The sequence below is a fragment of the Tuber melanosporum genome, assembly GCF_000151645.1.
Source record: "Tuber melanosporum whole genome shotgun sequence assembly, scaffold_36, strain Mel28".
Classification (NCBI taxonomy): domain Eukaryota; kingdom Fungi; phylum Ascomycota; class Pezizomycetes; order Pezizales; family Tuberaceae; genus Tuber; species Tuber melanosporum.
The window spans coordinates 467,563-484,924 of NW_003299041.1; the positions used below are offsets into that span (position 1 = coordinate 467,563).

The 17,362-nt window shown below is 46.8% G+C and overlaps 2 protein-coding genes; one reads left to right on the forward strand and one right to left on the reverse strand.

Annotated features, from left to right (window-relative positions):
* Positions 1-619: 619 nt before the first annotated feature.
* Positions 620-1,790, forward strand: GSTUM_00007483001 (uncharacterized protein; the record flags this gene model as incomplete). XM_002839450.2 has 1 exon in its annotated part: positions 620-1,790. One exon carries the CDS (start codon positions 620-622, stop codon positions 1,082-1,084), a length of 465 nt encoding a protein of 154 aa, XP_002839496.1. The 3' UTR covers positions 1,085-1,790.
* A 1,240-nt stretch (positions 1,791-3,030) lies between these two features.
* GSTUM_00007484001 (uncharacterized protein) lies at positions 3,031-4,374 on the reverse strand (the record flags this gene model as incomplete). XM_002839451.2 has 4 exons in its annotated part: positions 4,052-4,374; positions 3,351-3,989; positions 3,123-3,295; positions 3,031-3,060 (listed from the first exon to the last, which is right to left on the reverse strand). The coding sequence occupies exons 1-4, from the start codon at positions 4,125-4,127 to the stop codon at positions 3,031-3,033; spliced, it is 918 nt and encodes a 305-aa protein (XP_002839497.1). The 5' UTR covers positions 4,128-4,374.
* Between the last annotated feature and the right edge of the window lie 12,988 nt (positions 4,375-17,362).

A 17,362-nucleotide genomic window follows, 5' to 3' on the forward strand; every position in this document is an offset into this window, starting at 1 on the left:
GTGACTTCTCGACTATTCCTATGCGGTCGGCCGAGCCCTCTTTCGAGTAGAAGCCGAAAGTTCGCCTCCCTTCGGTTTCCCAGGTGTTGCTCCTCATGGGGTCTTCTTCATCGGGGTCCTTGTTTCTGCCGCGGTACCAGAAAAATAGCGCTGCTGCTGCGATCGCCGAGAGGAGGCCGAGCAGGGCGCCGAGGACGGTGGCCGTTTTTTTGTCCTTGCATTCCTTTTCCCGCTTCTCCCCCACCGGTAGGGCTGTGGCCCTTGGGGGGTTGCATGTGGATGTCCAGGTGTTCGAGGTGACGTTGAACAGATAAGTACCCTCACTGACCTGCGGCACTTTCCCAGCTTCGAATGGGGAGATCCTGTACCCACTGGTAATCATCATGACATCCCCATCGAGCATCACCGCCGCATGTCCAGCTAGTCCATCCTGATGACCGTCACCAGGAGGCCCAAGCTCCCCCCCAAAGATATACGGGACCTCCCATTTCCACCCGCCTCTGCCGACCTCGCCAGACATATCCAGCACAATCAACCTAGGTTCGGCCGGGGTGTTGACATCGCCAACCCATCCTCCATAGACAATCACTCGCTTCCCATCCTTGGTAGCAACGGCAGTATGCCCCGCGCGGGAGTCGATCCGCCTGGTAAACCCTTCCTCCCGTCGCTCTACAATAACGGAGAAGTCCTCCCTCGTAGTAGTTCCGGGAGTGGGCTCCGGCACGTTACCCACCTTTGTCGAGCTGGTCGGCAGCTTCGGCGGGAAGGACCTGGGCAGGTTCACGTCGGCAAATCTCCAGCGGCTCTCGGGAACAAGATATACAGCCACCTGCCGCATATCCACAAACGCCCTCTCGGTGTGTCCGCCAATCATGACAGCTGTCATGCTATCCCCCTTCGAAACGATGGCGAAGGAAAGGCCCGATTCAGGGATTGGCCAATCGTAACTATTATTCCCACTCCCACGCTCCACGAGGGTGACATCAGTGGAAGCGGCCACGGGCCCAGATTCCGAAAGCCCTCTCCGGCCCCTCCCCCCCTGGATGTACGAGAACTCGCGGATGGCGGGGAACCCGAATTCTAGCATGGAATTCTTGTACACGGGACCCGTCTCACCGGGGCACATTCCGCCAAAGAGATACGCTTTGCGATGGATCTCTGCGGCGACGACGTTCCCCCGCTCGTACTCGTGCAATCCGTCGTCGCTCGGTGCAGCGGACCCCCCATTCATGAATGTCGGTCCCGGAGCAACCGCGCTCGTCGTCGCGGAAACCTCATAGGAAAACCCGGCAGCGTGATTCCTCCCCCTGGGGGCAACCTCCATGCTAGACTTCACATTCCAGTTCCGCCAGCCGCTCGCGCGGTCCGAAACGTTGTACTCGTACAGCCCCAGTTCCGAATCGCAGGACCCCATCAACAGCACCATGACATCGTTACCGTCCGTCCCGTTCTCACTGAAGAGTAGGGGCGTCATGGAGATCTGGAGCGATGATCCCGCACTCTTTGCCGGCAGTGGAGGTGGTGGCGGTAACTCTGTGAACGCGTTGGACATGTTCCTGGCGAATACCCTGCCGCTCACGTTCAGCGAGACGAACCTGAACTCTGCCGTCTGCGCTGATGGTAGGAAGAGGTAGAGTGTCGAGGAGTCCCCCGATAGGAGCGCGCTGGCGGGTGTGTATTGCGATAATGTAGTTGGCGATGCGAATTGTGACAGCAGTGATAATAATAATAATATTGGTGATAGGAAGAGAAGGTATCTCATCGTGACTACGTTACGTCCTTCCGCGTGAGGCAGGGTAGGGTTGTGGCGGTTTGAAGGAGCGTAAGTTCGACAAGAGCAAGCGCTGGTGGACGAGGAAGTGAGGGAGCATGACGGGACTAAGTTAGTTGGTAACTTTGCTGTGAGGAGATAAAAAGCTGTGGCCACGATTATCGAGATGGTTGATGGATGGCTGGGAAGAGTGTGCCAAAGTTGGGTGGCTGAGGGTGTATGATATTGTATTATAAGCTCTTGTCCCATTTTTTTCGCTAGGTGAGGGAGGAATGGAGGACACATTCCCGGGGGGGGGATTCCCCGAGAAGATGGCGTGTGCCACACGTGTTATATTGTGGGTAATATGCCCTTCCCCGGATTCCCGTGGTCATTGAAGAGGTGTGTGGTCAACTATCGAATTCCTTCCCTGCATTCTTCCAGGCGTCACCCTCCCACAAACCATCATAATATCCTCCGAGTGATTATTCATGATCCCAGACATTTCATCGAAATCATCACCGATCAATTATCCAAACATAGACCAATAAAGCCGGCGCCATATTCACCCCCTGGATCCCATCCATCGCTTCCCTCTGGTCAAACTAACCGTCAAAATACACCTCCACGAGCCCGCCCAAGCAAACATTCCCCAACCTTCAACCAAAAACACTCGCGCAATCCCCAATCCGGAAGACTGATGATTCACTAACCTTGCCAATGCCAACCCACAACCACGTTTTCCCCAACCCATATCTCAGCCATCCCGCCACCAGTAGAGTAGCCTGAAGCAGGTCAGTCAACCATGGAAAAGAGCCAGGGAGATAGCTGGCTTTGTTCCGCCATACCTCCAACACCAAGACTCTACTAGTACTAAGCACTAAGCACTAACTCGTACAGCCTTCGTATCCGGAATCTATCAAAATCGTCAATACCATCCTGACCATGATAACAACACCCTGATGAGAAAAAAAGGGACACTCCAGGATAAGTCAATTAAATTCGGTTCGGTCCGAGAGACCTCTCAACTTCTAACCCACACAGTGGAAGTATATACAAGAAAACTGAAAAATGAAAAATCCCTCCAGATCTACAGCCAGTCTAATTTGCTCCGCACATTGGTATAGCGTGGACGCCAAAAGGAAAATCCAACCCTTTTTACAAAAGCAACGATGAAATGCCATCAGAGCCGGAGCTCGTTACCGACGCCCGGAATTCCACATGTGCACCGCGCCACAAAACTATTACATTCCGAACAATTGGAAAGCTAGTCGCAGTGCTTAGAAGCCGAGATTTTGGATACCCCAATGCTAGAGAGGTCAGGTTAGCAAATGGATCACAAACGTTTGTGTGCATAGGGGATGAGACAAACCTTCTCGGCATTGAAAGTAGCTGGAGTATCCGTCTTCCAGTTATCGTCGAAAGCAGTGAAGTAACACACATCAAGCCCCATGGCGTTCTTAATGGAGGAAAGGGCAACACCTTGGTTGTCGACGGAAGGAACAGCAGCGCCGTTAGGACTGCCCTCATGAGGCCAGCCGGTTTCTAAGGCTTGTCAGTAATTTATCCCTCCCGGTAAACAGGCTATATCAAAACTTACCAGTGATCAAGACCTTCTTTCCACCACAGGCTTTCTTAACATTCTCGGACTGAGTCTTCAAGAAGTCACCAGCGGCGGAAGCGTCAACCTTTCCGTCGAAAAAGGGGTGGCAGTTGGCAGCAACATAGTCAGAAGCTTCGCAGAGAACAGGATTGGCCATGATGGCAACGAAAGTGTCGACAGTAACAACCGATCCAGTGTACCCAGCGGCTCCCAAAAGAGAACGGGCGATCTTAACTTTAGCTACGACACTTTCAGCACTCATCTGACCGGAATTGACAACTTCATTGCCAACAGAAACAGTGTGAACAAGTGCCCAGTTGTTTGCAACCATGGTGATAAGTTTCCCGATCTCATTTTCGCAATCGGGAACGTTGTGGATACCAAGGAAGAGCTGAAAATCATACTTCTTTGCCGCAGCGATACCATTGGGAACCTGGTTGCAGTCGATACCGTAGAGACGGAGGTAGGAGAAGTCCCGAAGCTTCTCAGTATCAGAGAGAAAGGTGGCCTCGTCCTTGCAGGTGCCATCGGCATTGTAGGGAGAATAGACAATCCCTCCCTTGGACTTTGTGCTAGAAGTCGTAGGGGTAGTGCCAACCTCATCAGGAGTTGCAAACCTTCTGCCATGACGCCCTCCTATAGAGATAATTAATTAGGCCAAGCCTAAACCCAATACACCGGAATTTGCGACAACATACCGTGAGGCTGGGCAGAGCTAAGCTGCAATACCGCAAGCAGCGCAAGGGCAATATTTGACAAACGTACAAAGATCATACTGACAAAGGCTATCGCTTTCTAGAGAGAAAAATAAAAGTAAAAAATCACTACCCGATTCTATTTTATGGTGGGGGATCCTTCGAGGATGTAATCCGGATTGGTTGCTATCAAAGTTAAAGAAAGTGTGTGCACGTCGATTTAAATCAAAAGGCAAGAAAAAAGGAGTGACTGGGTGATAAAAGGAAGGGACAGAAGAGGGGTGAAGGACGAACAGACAGCCTCGGCAGCAAGTTGTAGAATGGTGAAAAGGGAATTGGGGGAAGGGAGGTGGGAGGATGGGGGCAGATAAATAGAAAGACCGGCGGGGGATGAAGGGCGTTTGAAAACCACAACCACCCGTCACTGACCCTGCCAGGGGAGGTGGGCCTGCAGTATATCATAGTTGGACAGACATGGGGAAAATGTGCCCAGGCCTGCACGAGTAACAATTACACCCACCCACAATTGTCATCGCCCGCAATGCATGTATGATATATCATAGTACTGGAACGGGTGCGACAGTAACCCATTCATTCACCCTCCTCACTCACTCACAAACCGTCTAGATTGAGGGGGAGGAAGGGGGGGAGGAAGGGCTCTCATCACATTTTGCCGCCTGGGTTTCGGGACAAGCCTCGTCCACCCCAGCAAGTATCAGTCAGTCTGTTCACGGTGGGCTCAGCAAGCATTTAGACCCCAGTCAGCGAAGAGTGAATCTTTCATGACAATCAGAAAGGTACAGTATCATCATCATACCGGTACTCGAACCTGAGCAAGTGCCCGTGCACTGCCGTAACCACGGGTCCAGAGAAGCAGTTACCAATTTCTCCATGTCATAAGGGCCCCACACCCATCCTTAGGAAGATCCAGTGCCGCCGGTACTGTACAAGTATAGTACAGTAGTCTACGAGTAACTGTACTGTACCTGTACCTGCAGCTGAACGCACGAAGCGCCCGACTCGAGTTGGGCTCTATTCTGGCGGCGCGTACTCGAGCACGGCACTGTACTGTATTAGTACTCGAACAATACCTACTTGTATGATACAAGCACCCTTTGGAAAGGAGCATGTGGTATTAATACCACTACCATTTAAAAAAAAAGGGCACCTACACCGCAAGGAACAAAAAAATGGTAACAACGCGTTGTCAGTCTCATCCTGCCCCCCCCCCTTCACAGGTACAGTACTAGTACTGTGCTAGTACTTGTACGAGTACTGTAGTTTGGTATGATAGCGCCATCGCATCGCCAAAGAACTCGCAAACACCGGCGTCTCAGGAGACGGGTCGGGATTCAAGAACGACAAGACAAGGAAAATGAATTATGAACAGGTGTGGAAGAAGCAGAAGAGGAAGGAGAAAGAGTAAGAGAAGGGGGAGAAAATGCGCGCATTGACCAGGGCCAATGTAGGGGACTTTTTTCGCTGTTACTGCAGTGCCGGCAGTCTCACGAATCCTGTCATCCCCTCACTCGAAGCATGACACCGGAATGGTATTTTATGGCTCAGCTGTCTGTCCATAACTCATTCCCCGAGTGCAGCAAGCCCAACTGATATCCCGCTGCCCGGGTCAGTCTGTCTCCCCAACCAATAATTCCTCACGAAACCACTTTGTTCCTGCATATCATCGACAAGACAAAGACAAGGGAAAAGCGAGCTAGGAAAGTTCCTTTTTTTTTTTCCCTTTTCCTCCCTTGCTCGCCCCGCTTCCCTCCTCCTCTCCCACACGATCCTCGCGAGTAATCGTTGGAAACTCTCTTCACCAACTCACTGGGTAACGAGCGAGCGGAGGAGTGGCCCATGTCAGCTTGCACTCATTGATCCTCGAATCGAGTTCCGAAACCCCGGCTCAGGCGCGCCATTGGATCTTCCATCTCTCTTCCTTCCTTCCTTTCTTCCTCTCTTTCCCCTGTCAAAAAAAAAAAAAAAAAAAAAAAAGAATTGGCGCGCCTGTGGTGGTACAAAATAAGGTACCGTACCCTAACGAGCAACAACCACTTAATTGCCTTGGCTCGGAACGTCCTCCCCAGTGTCACCGCTCTCTCTGCCATGGACTTTTTTGGTTTTTTTCTCCTTTCCTTCCTTTTTACCCCTGGCATGGGAGGGAGGGGAGCTGGGTTGGGCCACGTACGGTAAGTGTTGGAGTGTGGCTCTCTCTCCCTTCGCACTTCAATTGTACTAGTATTGTTTGTACTCGAGTATTATACAAGTACTCGCTCGTAAGCTGTCTGCTCGTAAGCTGTATACTGTAGGGGTACTAGCACAGTATACCCGCTGTGAGCATTCTGGCTCCTCTTACCTTTCGCGGTCAGATAGCTGCTGTCTTCCGTTGTGGGGTGGGACTGCACACGGCAAGTACGGTACCGTACTCGAGCACAACCTGGCTCGCCTCCCTCTCTCCCTTCTTTTCTTCATTCATTGTTTATATATCATTATAGAAACATAGCAGTCAACCGTGTTATTTCCCCTCCACTCTTGTATATTGTACTATCGTAAGTATTCTGTACTCGAGTATGGTAGGCAGGCGATATCATATCAAGCCATCCCTGTTGTGTATAGTACAAGTACCTAGCCCGGCTAGTTCAACCGCGATGCTGGACCACCGTATCAAGCCCTAACAACAACCCCCCAAGTTGCAGAGTGCCGGTTACCGGTACAGTACTCGTACCTGAACCCGTCCCGCCATCCGTAGCAACCCAAACCATCCCAACAGCCGGCCCTGGCAGAGACCATCCGGACCCTTCCCTCCCCTCAATGAAAACCACCACAATATTATCATCGGCCTCTGTTGCGGCTCCTGTTTTGGCACGAGTACTCGCACTACAAGTACTGTAGTACCGTACAAGTACAAGCCGGTGGCGGTCAGCAGTCGTGCGCGGGCAGTGCAAACAAACGAAACGAAAGTATATTTATATTTACATCTATCTAATAAGGGAAATTGTCCGGAGTTGGAATGGAATTTCCCACCACCGCCACGAGTTCACAGCCCGGTGTAGCCAAAGAAGGGAGGTGGGGGAGGAAAGGGCTTCCTTGTATTGGTCCGTACCTACCGATTTTGGACTTTCAGAGTTGCACTAGTACAGTACAGTACTGTACTGTACAGTATCCTGTACGAGTGCTGTGTTCTGCCCGGTTTCTCGCTGTGATGCCAGACTTGGGACAAGGTCAAAGCACAGTGTTCCTGAATGATATTATTACCTTGGCTTTCATGACATTGCGCTGTCCGCTCTGTTGCCGCGGGGACTGGAATCACTTCTGTACTCGAGTACTCGTACACTACCGTACGAGTACTTGTATAATACACTAGGGGTATTCAAAGTTAAAAATCTTGTAAATTTGTAGCTTACTTTCTTGTTTCATGTAAGCTTGGCACATCCAAAAATGGTTAACTTACCATTACTTTAATCTACCATACCATACTTTTTTTTCTGGTAGATGTGGAGGTCTGGAGGTCGGTAACAAGTAAAAGTTAGTAGAAGTAACAGAATACCCAGAGATTATGTGAGCAGGGTGGGGAAAAAAAAATAAAAAGAGTAGATGGAAGAAAAACAAGCGACTCATGAACAACATTCAGGGAAAAATGCCGCACACTTCTGAAAAAGCAAGAATCATCCATCAACTTCATGATATTTGGTTATCTAATACTATTATTTAATACTTATTTGATGATAGCAATGACCTATCACTCTTTTTTAAACTTCTTAAACCTTTGACTGCCGAGCAACTAAGAACCCCAAGAGACTCCAACCTTCAGCTTTATTCAGTCTTACTGAATAACATAGCTATCCTAAGTTTCAATGAAGACAACCTACCAGAATCATGGTTTGGAGGAAATAAGGAAGGATTAGGGGAGGATGAGATGGAGGTTATTGAGCTTCTTGGGCTTGGAGGACCAATGATATGGTATTTCATGCCACGAGAGCCTATACCCAGTAGTGAGTTTATGTTCAATCATCACGTATGTAATAAATAATTTAAAAATTGATTTTTGTATATCTGAGAAGTGAAATTGAAGTTAATATACATTAGATTTTTACAATGTCAGATGATAGATTCATGGCATTCTTTCAAATGAAACACAACTCGTTCAATCAGCTCCTTTTACGTATTCACAACGATCCAATTTTCCAAAATAAATCCTGAAATCCACAAGCCTCGCCTGCAATTCAGCTAGCTACCACTTTGTATTTCTTGGGTTTTAATGGGATATCAACAGTCCGGGGAGCGGCTCAGCTGGGTATCGGCGAAGGAACAACAAAGTTATACTGTAATCGGATAATTTCAGCTTTAGTACGCTTACTTCCACAATTTGTAAAATGGCCGGAGGCTGGAAGCAGAGATTTTTGGGATATGAGAAGTAGGATTGAGAGGGAGACTGGATTTCCAGGGTGTATAGGCTTCTTGGATGGTACGGATATGGTACTACGATATGGGCCCTCATATCATGGGGAAACATATTTCAACAGAAAAAAACAATACGTATTAAATGTACAAGGTATATGTGATAGTAAGCGGGGATTTACTTTCATTACAAGTGGTTTTCCTGCGTCTGTTGGCGATGCGACGGTTTTTTGTGGGACATTATTTTTTAAAAGACCAAATTTGTTTTTTTCTCGGCCAGAGGAGTACATATTGGCTGACAAGGCTTATCGGATTACACGCCGCTGCATGACACCATATAAGGAGCTACTTGCAAGTCAAGTGGTTGGAGGATTTAGAGATTTTAACCTACAGTTAGCAGAGGCTCAAGTTAAGATTGAGCATGCTTTTGGTGTTTTAAAAAAGAGGTGGTCTTCTTTATGGGAGATCCCAATTAGAATATCTAATTCTAATAATCATGTATGAGTTGTGGCATGGATATTAGCTTGTATGGTGTTGCATAATTTCCTTTGTGATATGGAGAATGATAGGCAATGGTTGCCCACGGAGGGGATGGAACAGGATTATAGGATGGAAAATAATGAAGATTTGGAGGATGAAATATTAGGGGTAGAAGCTGAACGGCAGGCTGGGACAGAATGGAGAAACAGAATGCGAGAATATTTTGTAAACAGAGTATAATCAAAAGCTTCAAGTTATATAATAAGACCAAAATTTGATTTACAAAAACAAGTGCAATAACTAAAAGCAAAACATACAATAATTACTTAGAATTCAAACAAAAATACAAAAATAAAACTTTTACATGTACCAAAAACCTAGACTCCTACTCTGCATGTTCAAAATTTAATTCTTCAAACTCTTCCATATTGTTGGTATTTCTTTTACCAATCGTAGCTCGAAGCTGATGCATCAATAGCTCTGTTTGCCGCTGCTCATCTCTAGTCCTTTCTCTCTCCACCTCCAGCTTTTCACTCTCCAATTCTAACTCTCGTTGTTGTAGTTCACCTTGTTGTATAAGATACCGATTTAAAAACTCAAACTTTTTTTCCTCCCCTTCTGCCTTGGCCGATGCAAGTATGCCCACAGCTTCAATAAGAGCATTTGACTCACCTTTTCTCCTTCTTTGCATTCCACCAGATGCCCCATCATTATCACTCTTGGCTCCTAACATTTCGGGAAATTGCCGTTTTCTTGCTCCTCTCATCACTGATGAGTGGCTAGGACCCGTTCCTTTTGCCCTTTGTGCCCCCTGCGTTTCCCTATTGTCATCCACAACTACCACCTCACCTTCCTCAATTCCTCCTATAGTCCATTGGCCTGCCCGACTTCCCTCCACTCGATAAGAACTACCACTCTCCTCTTCCTCCCTCGCATTACCTCCTAATGCCACCGTCCCTACCTCACTTCTTCCCATCTCCATCCACATTCCTCCTCTAAGTTCCTCCTCCTCCTCTCCGCATTCCTCCTTCTCTCTACTCATGCTTTTCACACTTTCCCCCTCCCATCTCACACCTCCTCCAGTACCCTCCTGACAAACAATCGGCAGTTGGTCCTCCTCATTCTCCTCTAGATTGTCGTTGGAGATTGCTACAAACAATTGTTCTATTGTTGCAGCCGTATCATTTGCATCATGGCTGGAGTCATAGGAGACTGGCAGTCGTACATTGGGTTGATCACCTAAAAGTCTCTCCAAACGGAAGAAATATGGACACCGGGAAAGTAGCTTGTCTAATTTTTTTTCTTTTCAATTTTGTTAGGTTGTGTAATATTATTTTGTATTTTAAAAGAATCAATTTTTTTTCTTACCTCGTAAACTTCTCCTGCCCTCATCTAAGTTCCTCTCTGATAAACCCCATCCGCTCTGGTTGTTTAATTTTGCTGCAGCCCAATAGGACTTCATGAGATTATCGTACTTGTACCCGACCTTAATAGCTTCTTTGGTGGGAATTTGTGCTGTGATTTCAGCAACAATTGCTTTCTTCGTAATTCCGGAACCCTTTTTGATTTTTCGTAAATTCTCAGGCTCTTCAAGCTATTGAACTACTCTCTCGGTTTCGGCTTTTGTCCAAATTATATTCTCGGAATAATTGCATGGCATTCTGGTGATGGTGTTGTCTGATCTCCTTCTCTCCGGGGGGTGTGATCTTAGTGTATGAAAAATTTTCTTCTAAATGTATGCTAAACTTTACCTATACTTACTTTTTCATTTTTCTGAAAATTTGGTGGCCTCAACTATGATACTATATTTTCTATGATGCTATTGGACCATCACGTTCAGTAAACTAATGCTTGTTCTAGTATCAACTCGTTTCTTTTCCCATCTGTTTTTAACTTTGAATACCCCTACTGGGAAGAAGAACGAGCGGATATACAAGTATCACGGCGGAAATAAAATGAAATGAGCTAAAATAAAATAAACGGTTTTCTGAATCCGATGTGCTCAGCCACGAATGTCAAGTTGACCCTGAAAGTTGTGGCATATTTACAAAGTATCATACCCTGCCAAGTTTTCATGGCATGAGCGAGCCAGGCTCTGCAACACACGCACAGATGCAGAAAGACAGAATCACAGAATAAAACCCCCCAATTCCTCTCCCCCCACAATATCAATATCTCCAGCTCATCTCAGTCCCACACCGGCAGGATACAAGTACCTACCTCCCAAACAGGAAAACTCCACAAGAGCACCCGTTCACTCGGGTTCCCTAAAGTCGCTCGGGCAGTCGGTCGGATGGTACTGTACGAGTACTGTACTGTACTCGTGCTCGTGCCGTCGCATTACCGGTATGCACCTAGATTCGCAAGCCACTGCTAAAACCGCCCTATTCTCTCTCTCCTCTTACCGGGAGAAAGTGGAGAGGGGAAAAAGGAAAAAAGAAAAAAGAGGATACCGGCACTAGTGCAGCGGGTGAGTGAAAAATGTTTTGGTGATCGAACACCTGTATGCTACTGTAACTAGTACTGTACACGAAGAATCGGAATTTTGAAGGGTCTTTCTTTAACCGGGCTCTCCTATACTAACTTGTCTCTCCCTCCCCTCGCACATCATACACCAAAGTAGCCCCTCCGGGCGGACGGACACAAGTAGATGGATGCGATGAGCGATAGATTACTCGTAGGGAGCGGGTGCTCAAGTGGATGCCCGTACCTGTTATCGCCTATCATATCATACCTTCCAGCCGCTAGTTACTTGCAGGTATCATAATCACCTTCACCACACTCGCACATCGCCCACTGCAGGAACGGGAAAAAAAAAAGAAAGAGAAAAGTGGACATCTTGTTAGCATGATGGTATTTATTAATTAACCCATTGGGCGCTGGGTATGGTGATTTGCTCGATTGTGGTGTTTATTTTGTTTAGTGGAAACACGTACAGTCTGATACTGTACTCCCATACTCGCTCCAGTCGTGTTTCTTTAGGGTGGGAAGTGCATATCACGAGGGGATTACGTCTTTGACCCATGCTGTGTGATACTATACTCGTAACTATACTTGCGGTATCAAATACGTACGGACGCATTCAAAGGGAAGAGTCCTGCTCTCCTTGCTCTATGGAGGGAGAGAGACTGCAGACGCCGGCTGCGGCGAATACTGGGAAAGAGGTACGAGTATATATAAGAGGAAGGAATGGCAGCGAATGGATGCACTCTCGCTTGCTCGTCCGTCGTGATGATTCCCTCCTTTGCTCCAGTGCATATACTGTATTGTACAGTACCGTAACCACTCTGGAGATAGAGACCGTTGCCAAGAGGATTGCGTATATGATCACCATCAAACTATACCTCATATAGTACAGGAAAAAAAAAAAAAAAAACCAAGACATATCAAAACTCTAAAAACTATTCGTCTATGAGAGTAAATTCAACAGCTTCATCCTGGGCTGTGGAGCTGGGAGCCATAAATTCCAGATTCTCGTTTTCTGAAGTTTCCAAACTAATCACATTGACTGGCTCAGAACGTGTCCAATCGCCTACTATAAGCTCACTGGGTGCAAAGCCTTTAATGCTAAGTTCAGAATCTGAGGATCCATCAACCAGTAAGGTAATCCCAGTACTCCGAAAGCTTTGAATGATAATCTTTCGCCGTGAATGACTCTGGTGCCACTCCTCCCATGCCCTTCCAACTGCCTCCGTAGTTACTACCCGGTGTTGACTAACGGTCCACTTTTCAATATCCTCCAGCTCTTCTTTTTTCTCATGAATTTCCTCTGTAAATTCCTTAATCAGGCCCTTAAAGGGCTTATTCAGTGAGATATCAAGGGGTTGAGTCATTGGTGTTGTACCAGCCGGGATCAGAGAGGGTGTAATGTTCTTATCGCGGCAAGTTTGAAGAACTTGGGATCAAGATGTGCACGATATCGATCAAAAATAAATAATGCCTGCTGGCTTCCAAAGAGCAGAACTAAAAACTGTAGAATAAATTGGGTGAACAAAGTTTCATTCATCTAACTGGTAGGAGAAAACTCCACATGAACTCGTTTGTCCCAGAGATGTGATTCACGTTGCTGTATTCTTGATCCACTGGATGCAGGAAAAATTAGAATAGGAGGAACTCGAGGTACTCCATCTGCAAAAATACAAAGAAACAGGGTACATTGGCGCTTTTCAGAGCCAGATTCAGCACTCTTTGACCAAACAGTTTTTGCACCCTGCAGCTCGTATGTCCTTCCAATCAGATACTCCCAGGGGAGTGGTGTTTCATCCACATTACAAATGCGATGCTCAGGAATTCCACCTTGATCATCGTTACAGATATAATCTAGGGAAAGTGGATTTGGTGGCTGATCGAAAGTGGTTTGCGATAGGGAGGTGAGTATCCTATTCCATCGATTGAATCTTAACCAATCCAGAATTTGTTCCTTATAGTTGGCCGGTAGTGACTGAGCTGTATTGGTCACAAATCGTAAAACAACTCGGTGTCGTGATAAGAATCCCAAAAACCATCCTACCGAAAACACAAACAGTTCTGAGGGAAGCTCTGGGTAAGAGTTTCCCCATAGCTCTTTTGCTTTTCTCCAAAACCATCCATCTCTTACAGGCCTCCCCTTGCCTCTTTGCTCTAGAAAAGCATTAAATAGTTTTTTCTCCATCTCGGGCCATTGGCAATTGAAAACCATTGATGCGTCACGATATGAGCGATCACCACCAACTTGCTCAATAATCTTTTGCGTATTTTCAGGGTTTCTCCATCGCGCAATCGTGCTTCTTGGTATCTGAAAAAAGGATGACGCTTCATTAAGTGTTGGAGGCCTCATCCTTATTGCTATATTTGGCATGGAGTTGGGTACACGATAGTACTTAATCCAACTCAGTACCTCAATCTTTCTCCGTCGTGTATAACTTCGTTCTACTCGCTGACAAGGTTTAATCTGCATCTCGATGCTTTAGTATTGTGCTTAATATGCTGTGGAACATACTCCTTACCCGTGGCGTTACATCACGCGCCTTAAGAGATTTCAGCTTTGGACCCCTGTGTCATGCCCTTCGTTCGCTTAGGTCATTTTCTTTCAGCCTTCCCAAGCGCCTTCGAACAGCTGGCATTGTGGATAAAGATCCTTCGGTGGATCGTTTTTAGTTTGAACTTTCAGTTTGGTAAGTGATTTTGCATGTTTACTGGTACTCCCGTGATTGAGCTGATGTTGTTTTTGGATCCTCTGCCAAGCTCTTAAACTGGATAGTCCTGCCAGCGTCATCCTTGGCAACGGTCTCTATCTCCTGAGTAGTTACGGTACTAGTACTGCCAACTGCGATACCGTATGGTTACTTCACCCGCCTATCTCCCGGTATGCATGAACAGCCATGAACAGCCATAGTCTATCGCTCGCAATACTACCAGGATACACCAAGCACCTCAAATACCGATACGGTACTGTACCTGCAGCCCCAACCGCTTGCAGGAAATGAATGATCGGCCAACGAGTTTGACGCTGTACGAGTATGCATTATCAACGTCCTTACCGTACCCGCACTCACTCAGTATTTCATTTCTCCCGCCCGGCCATCGATACCGGGCCATGTGTTTTGTATGTCCTTTCCTTCCACCTGCCTGTCTGCCTTGCAATGGTGCATATCATATCTCGTGGGATAAAAATATCTCTCTCCTTATTGGCCTGTTGTTCCTTTTTTCTTTCTTTTTTCGAGGGTTAATTTGATTCTTACGAGGGGCTGACCCGAGACATTCCGAATCTTAGTCGCTTGTCCATGCTTTTGTTTGATGGGAGATACAAGTACTCTAATCTGCTGTCAGTTGTTGGAGGGGGGCACTCGTTTGTGCTGTAAGTTAGCGCTTGATGGTCTGTCTACAGTACTAGTACTTTACTCTACTATATCATACGGGGTAGACATCCTGCCAAGGCGCACTGAGAGCATGCTCAATTAATTACAGTACCCTGTTTGCCACAAGTCTGTTTTCCACGTATGATATGACACTCGTACTCATTCATCCCCTCCGTCTGATGCCTCTAGGACTCCTTAAAGGGATTTATCGATGAAAGCGCCTGGGTGGGACTTATCCTTGAGACTTTTTATGACTGTGTTTTCTCTCTTGGAAGTCAAAGTAACGTATTTTTTATTTTATTTTGGCTATGATACAAGTGAATTTTTGAATTTTGCTGGTAAAAAAAAAAAAAATGGGGGGGGGGAACGTTGTCGAATGCTAGCACAAGCGGTTTGAACAGAGCAGGGGTTTCATGAGAGGTATGATGAGATGTATCAGAATCATGGTTTATCACTCTAGTTTTTGGCAATTGGGGTTTTGAGCGGGTAATGGTATGATAATATTATCATACTTATAGTATCATAATATCATATCATTGCCGTGTTTGTCCCTCGACGGAAGGGTGGCGTTTGTTTGCTGGGGTGGGTCAATCTGTGGGCACCCGGTTACGAACCCTCTCGAAACATTGCTTGAACTGCGTAATTGGTATGATATTCTCTACTCCAGAGAGAGATGCTGTGTGTCGACTGACTGCCGTCGAGCTTGCATCTGTAACCTTTTATTGAATGGTCTGCTTCACAGTCATGTCTTGGGCTGTGTGCAGCAATTGTGCTTTGATCATCATTCGGATTTTGACATATATCGTGCAGGCCTATGCATGACACCCTTTCCGGATTGTGTATCATACAGTAGCTTATTAGGCGAGCCCATCGGAAAATAAATTTGCCCTTGAGTTTTTTTCTTTTTTTTTCTTTCTGATGCTCCCTATCGCCGCCCTTCTGGTTCGTTTGCTCTTGGAGCCCTCCTCCTAACGTTCGCCCCCCGTATCAGGTCAGACCTCTTGATACCGCAGACAGTCTATCGGTTCACATGGTTCTAGCCTCTCAATTTATTAGAGCGCTATGCACTCACTCGGTGCATGCTTCATATCCCACACCAGAGGAGCTAAGGTGCTGACAATTGTCCAACCCCCGGGCTACCAATCTCTGTACCAAACCCATACAGGCTGCTCCCCTGAGGTACCCGAGTGTGTATGATGCATGGCTGCATCGTTTCTTTCACCTTTTTAAGGGAATGACCAGGATGATTCGGCAGCGGTCGGCGGATGCCCCGGAAGCACCGGATACGCAGTGGAAACGCAGCTGAAGAGTTTGATTGAGATTCGGAACAGCGTGCGCGCATCACGAGAATGAAATACTTGTGGGGGCGTGCACACCGGAATGCGCGGGTGGTGGTGGTCCTATGGTGGGCTCTCGCCTACCGCCGGTGGTTCCGGTGGCTTTTGATAAGACGACAGGTGGTCACCCTTGTGTATCACGCAGTATATCGATTTGGAGGTGAATAGAAGCTGATTTATGTATTGTGAGTTGAGGACATAATAATACAGTAGGAAGCAATTGAAACGAATGGAAACGTTGACAAATTTTCTCCGGATTTAGCAGTTTGGGGGAAAACAACGAAAGAACGGAATATGCTCCTGATATTATTGAAAGCATAACTTGAAGCAACCTGACCCTTTCCTGTTGGGTGAGTTAACGCTTGGCACACGAAAAGCTCTCTCCGTGTACCTTTCCCATCTATTTTATAGATGCGGTGTATTATAATATTATAATAATATGGGACTAATTCCTGTTTTATTTTTGGAATCGGGGTTTCGAGATGCTGTGCAAGGGGGTAGCTGGCCAGAGGAGGCACTGGTCCTTTGATGTTTGCTGGGATCGACTATCCATAGCAGGCTCAATGGGTAATGTCTTTCGCTGGGGCAATTACCACTGACATTTGAGTCCCCCGTGACAAGCATGTGAGTGTCGAAGGATCTATCATCAGAGTGATATTTTGTGATGGCGGACAAACGTTGGAATGCTGTCAGCACCTGATATCCCGGTACTCCTAACCTTGTTGTCAAGGACTTGCTAGAAAGTATGGGCTCTGCGAGGGGGATCATGGGGTTTTCAGGCCCAATTCACCCCGGGTCAGATACTTGCTAACCCCCTGCACCCCGGGCACGATATTAAAAAATTTCCCTGGGGTTGTGTCTATCGATTACTTGTGCGGCGGGCAGGTCATCACGGAAGGTATCATTCGGGTTCGGATTAATGCTCGAATACCTTAACTGAAGTAAGTAGAGTTTGGGTTTAGTCTATCATACTTCTCTTAACCATTCTGTCTGGCCGAAGATAAACTAATCACTTCCAATCCTCACCAGTATGATGTATACGACCGCCCTTCTAAAAGAAACTTCCTCAACCCTCAGCACTCGGAAGGTTCGTGTGGTTCGGCGACAAGTTTGTTTGGGCCTGCGCTGTGTCTGCGGAACCGGTATAGGTGGACTTGAGGGGGAAAGGATACATAGTGTGGTTTTTCCACCAGTCCTCTAGCTCATCTTCCGCCCTCTTCTTGCTGAGTATACATGTTTTTTTTGTTTTTTTTTTTAACAAA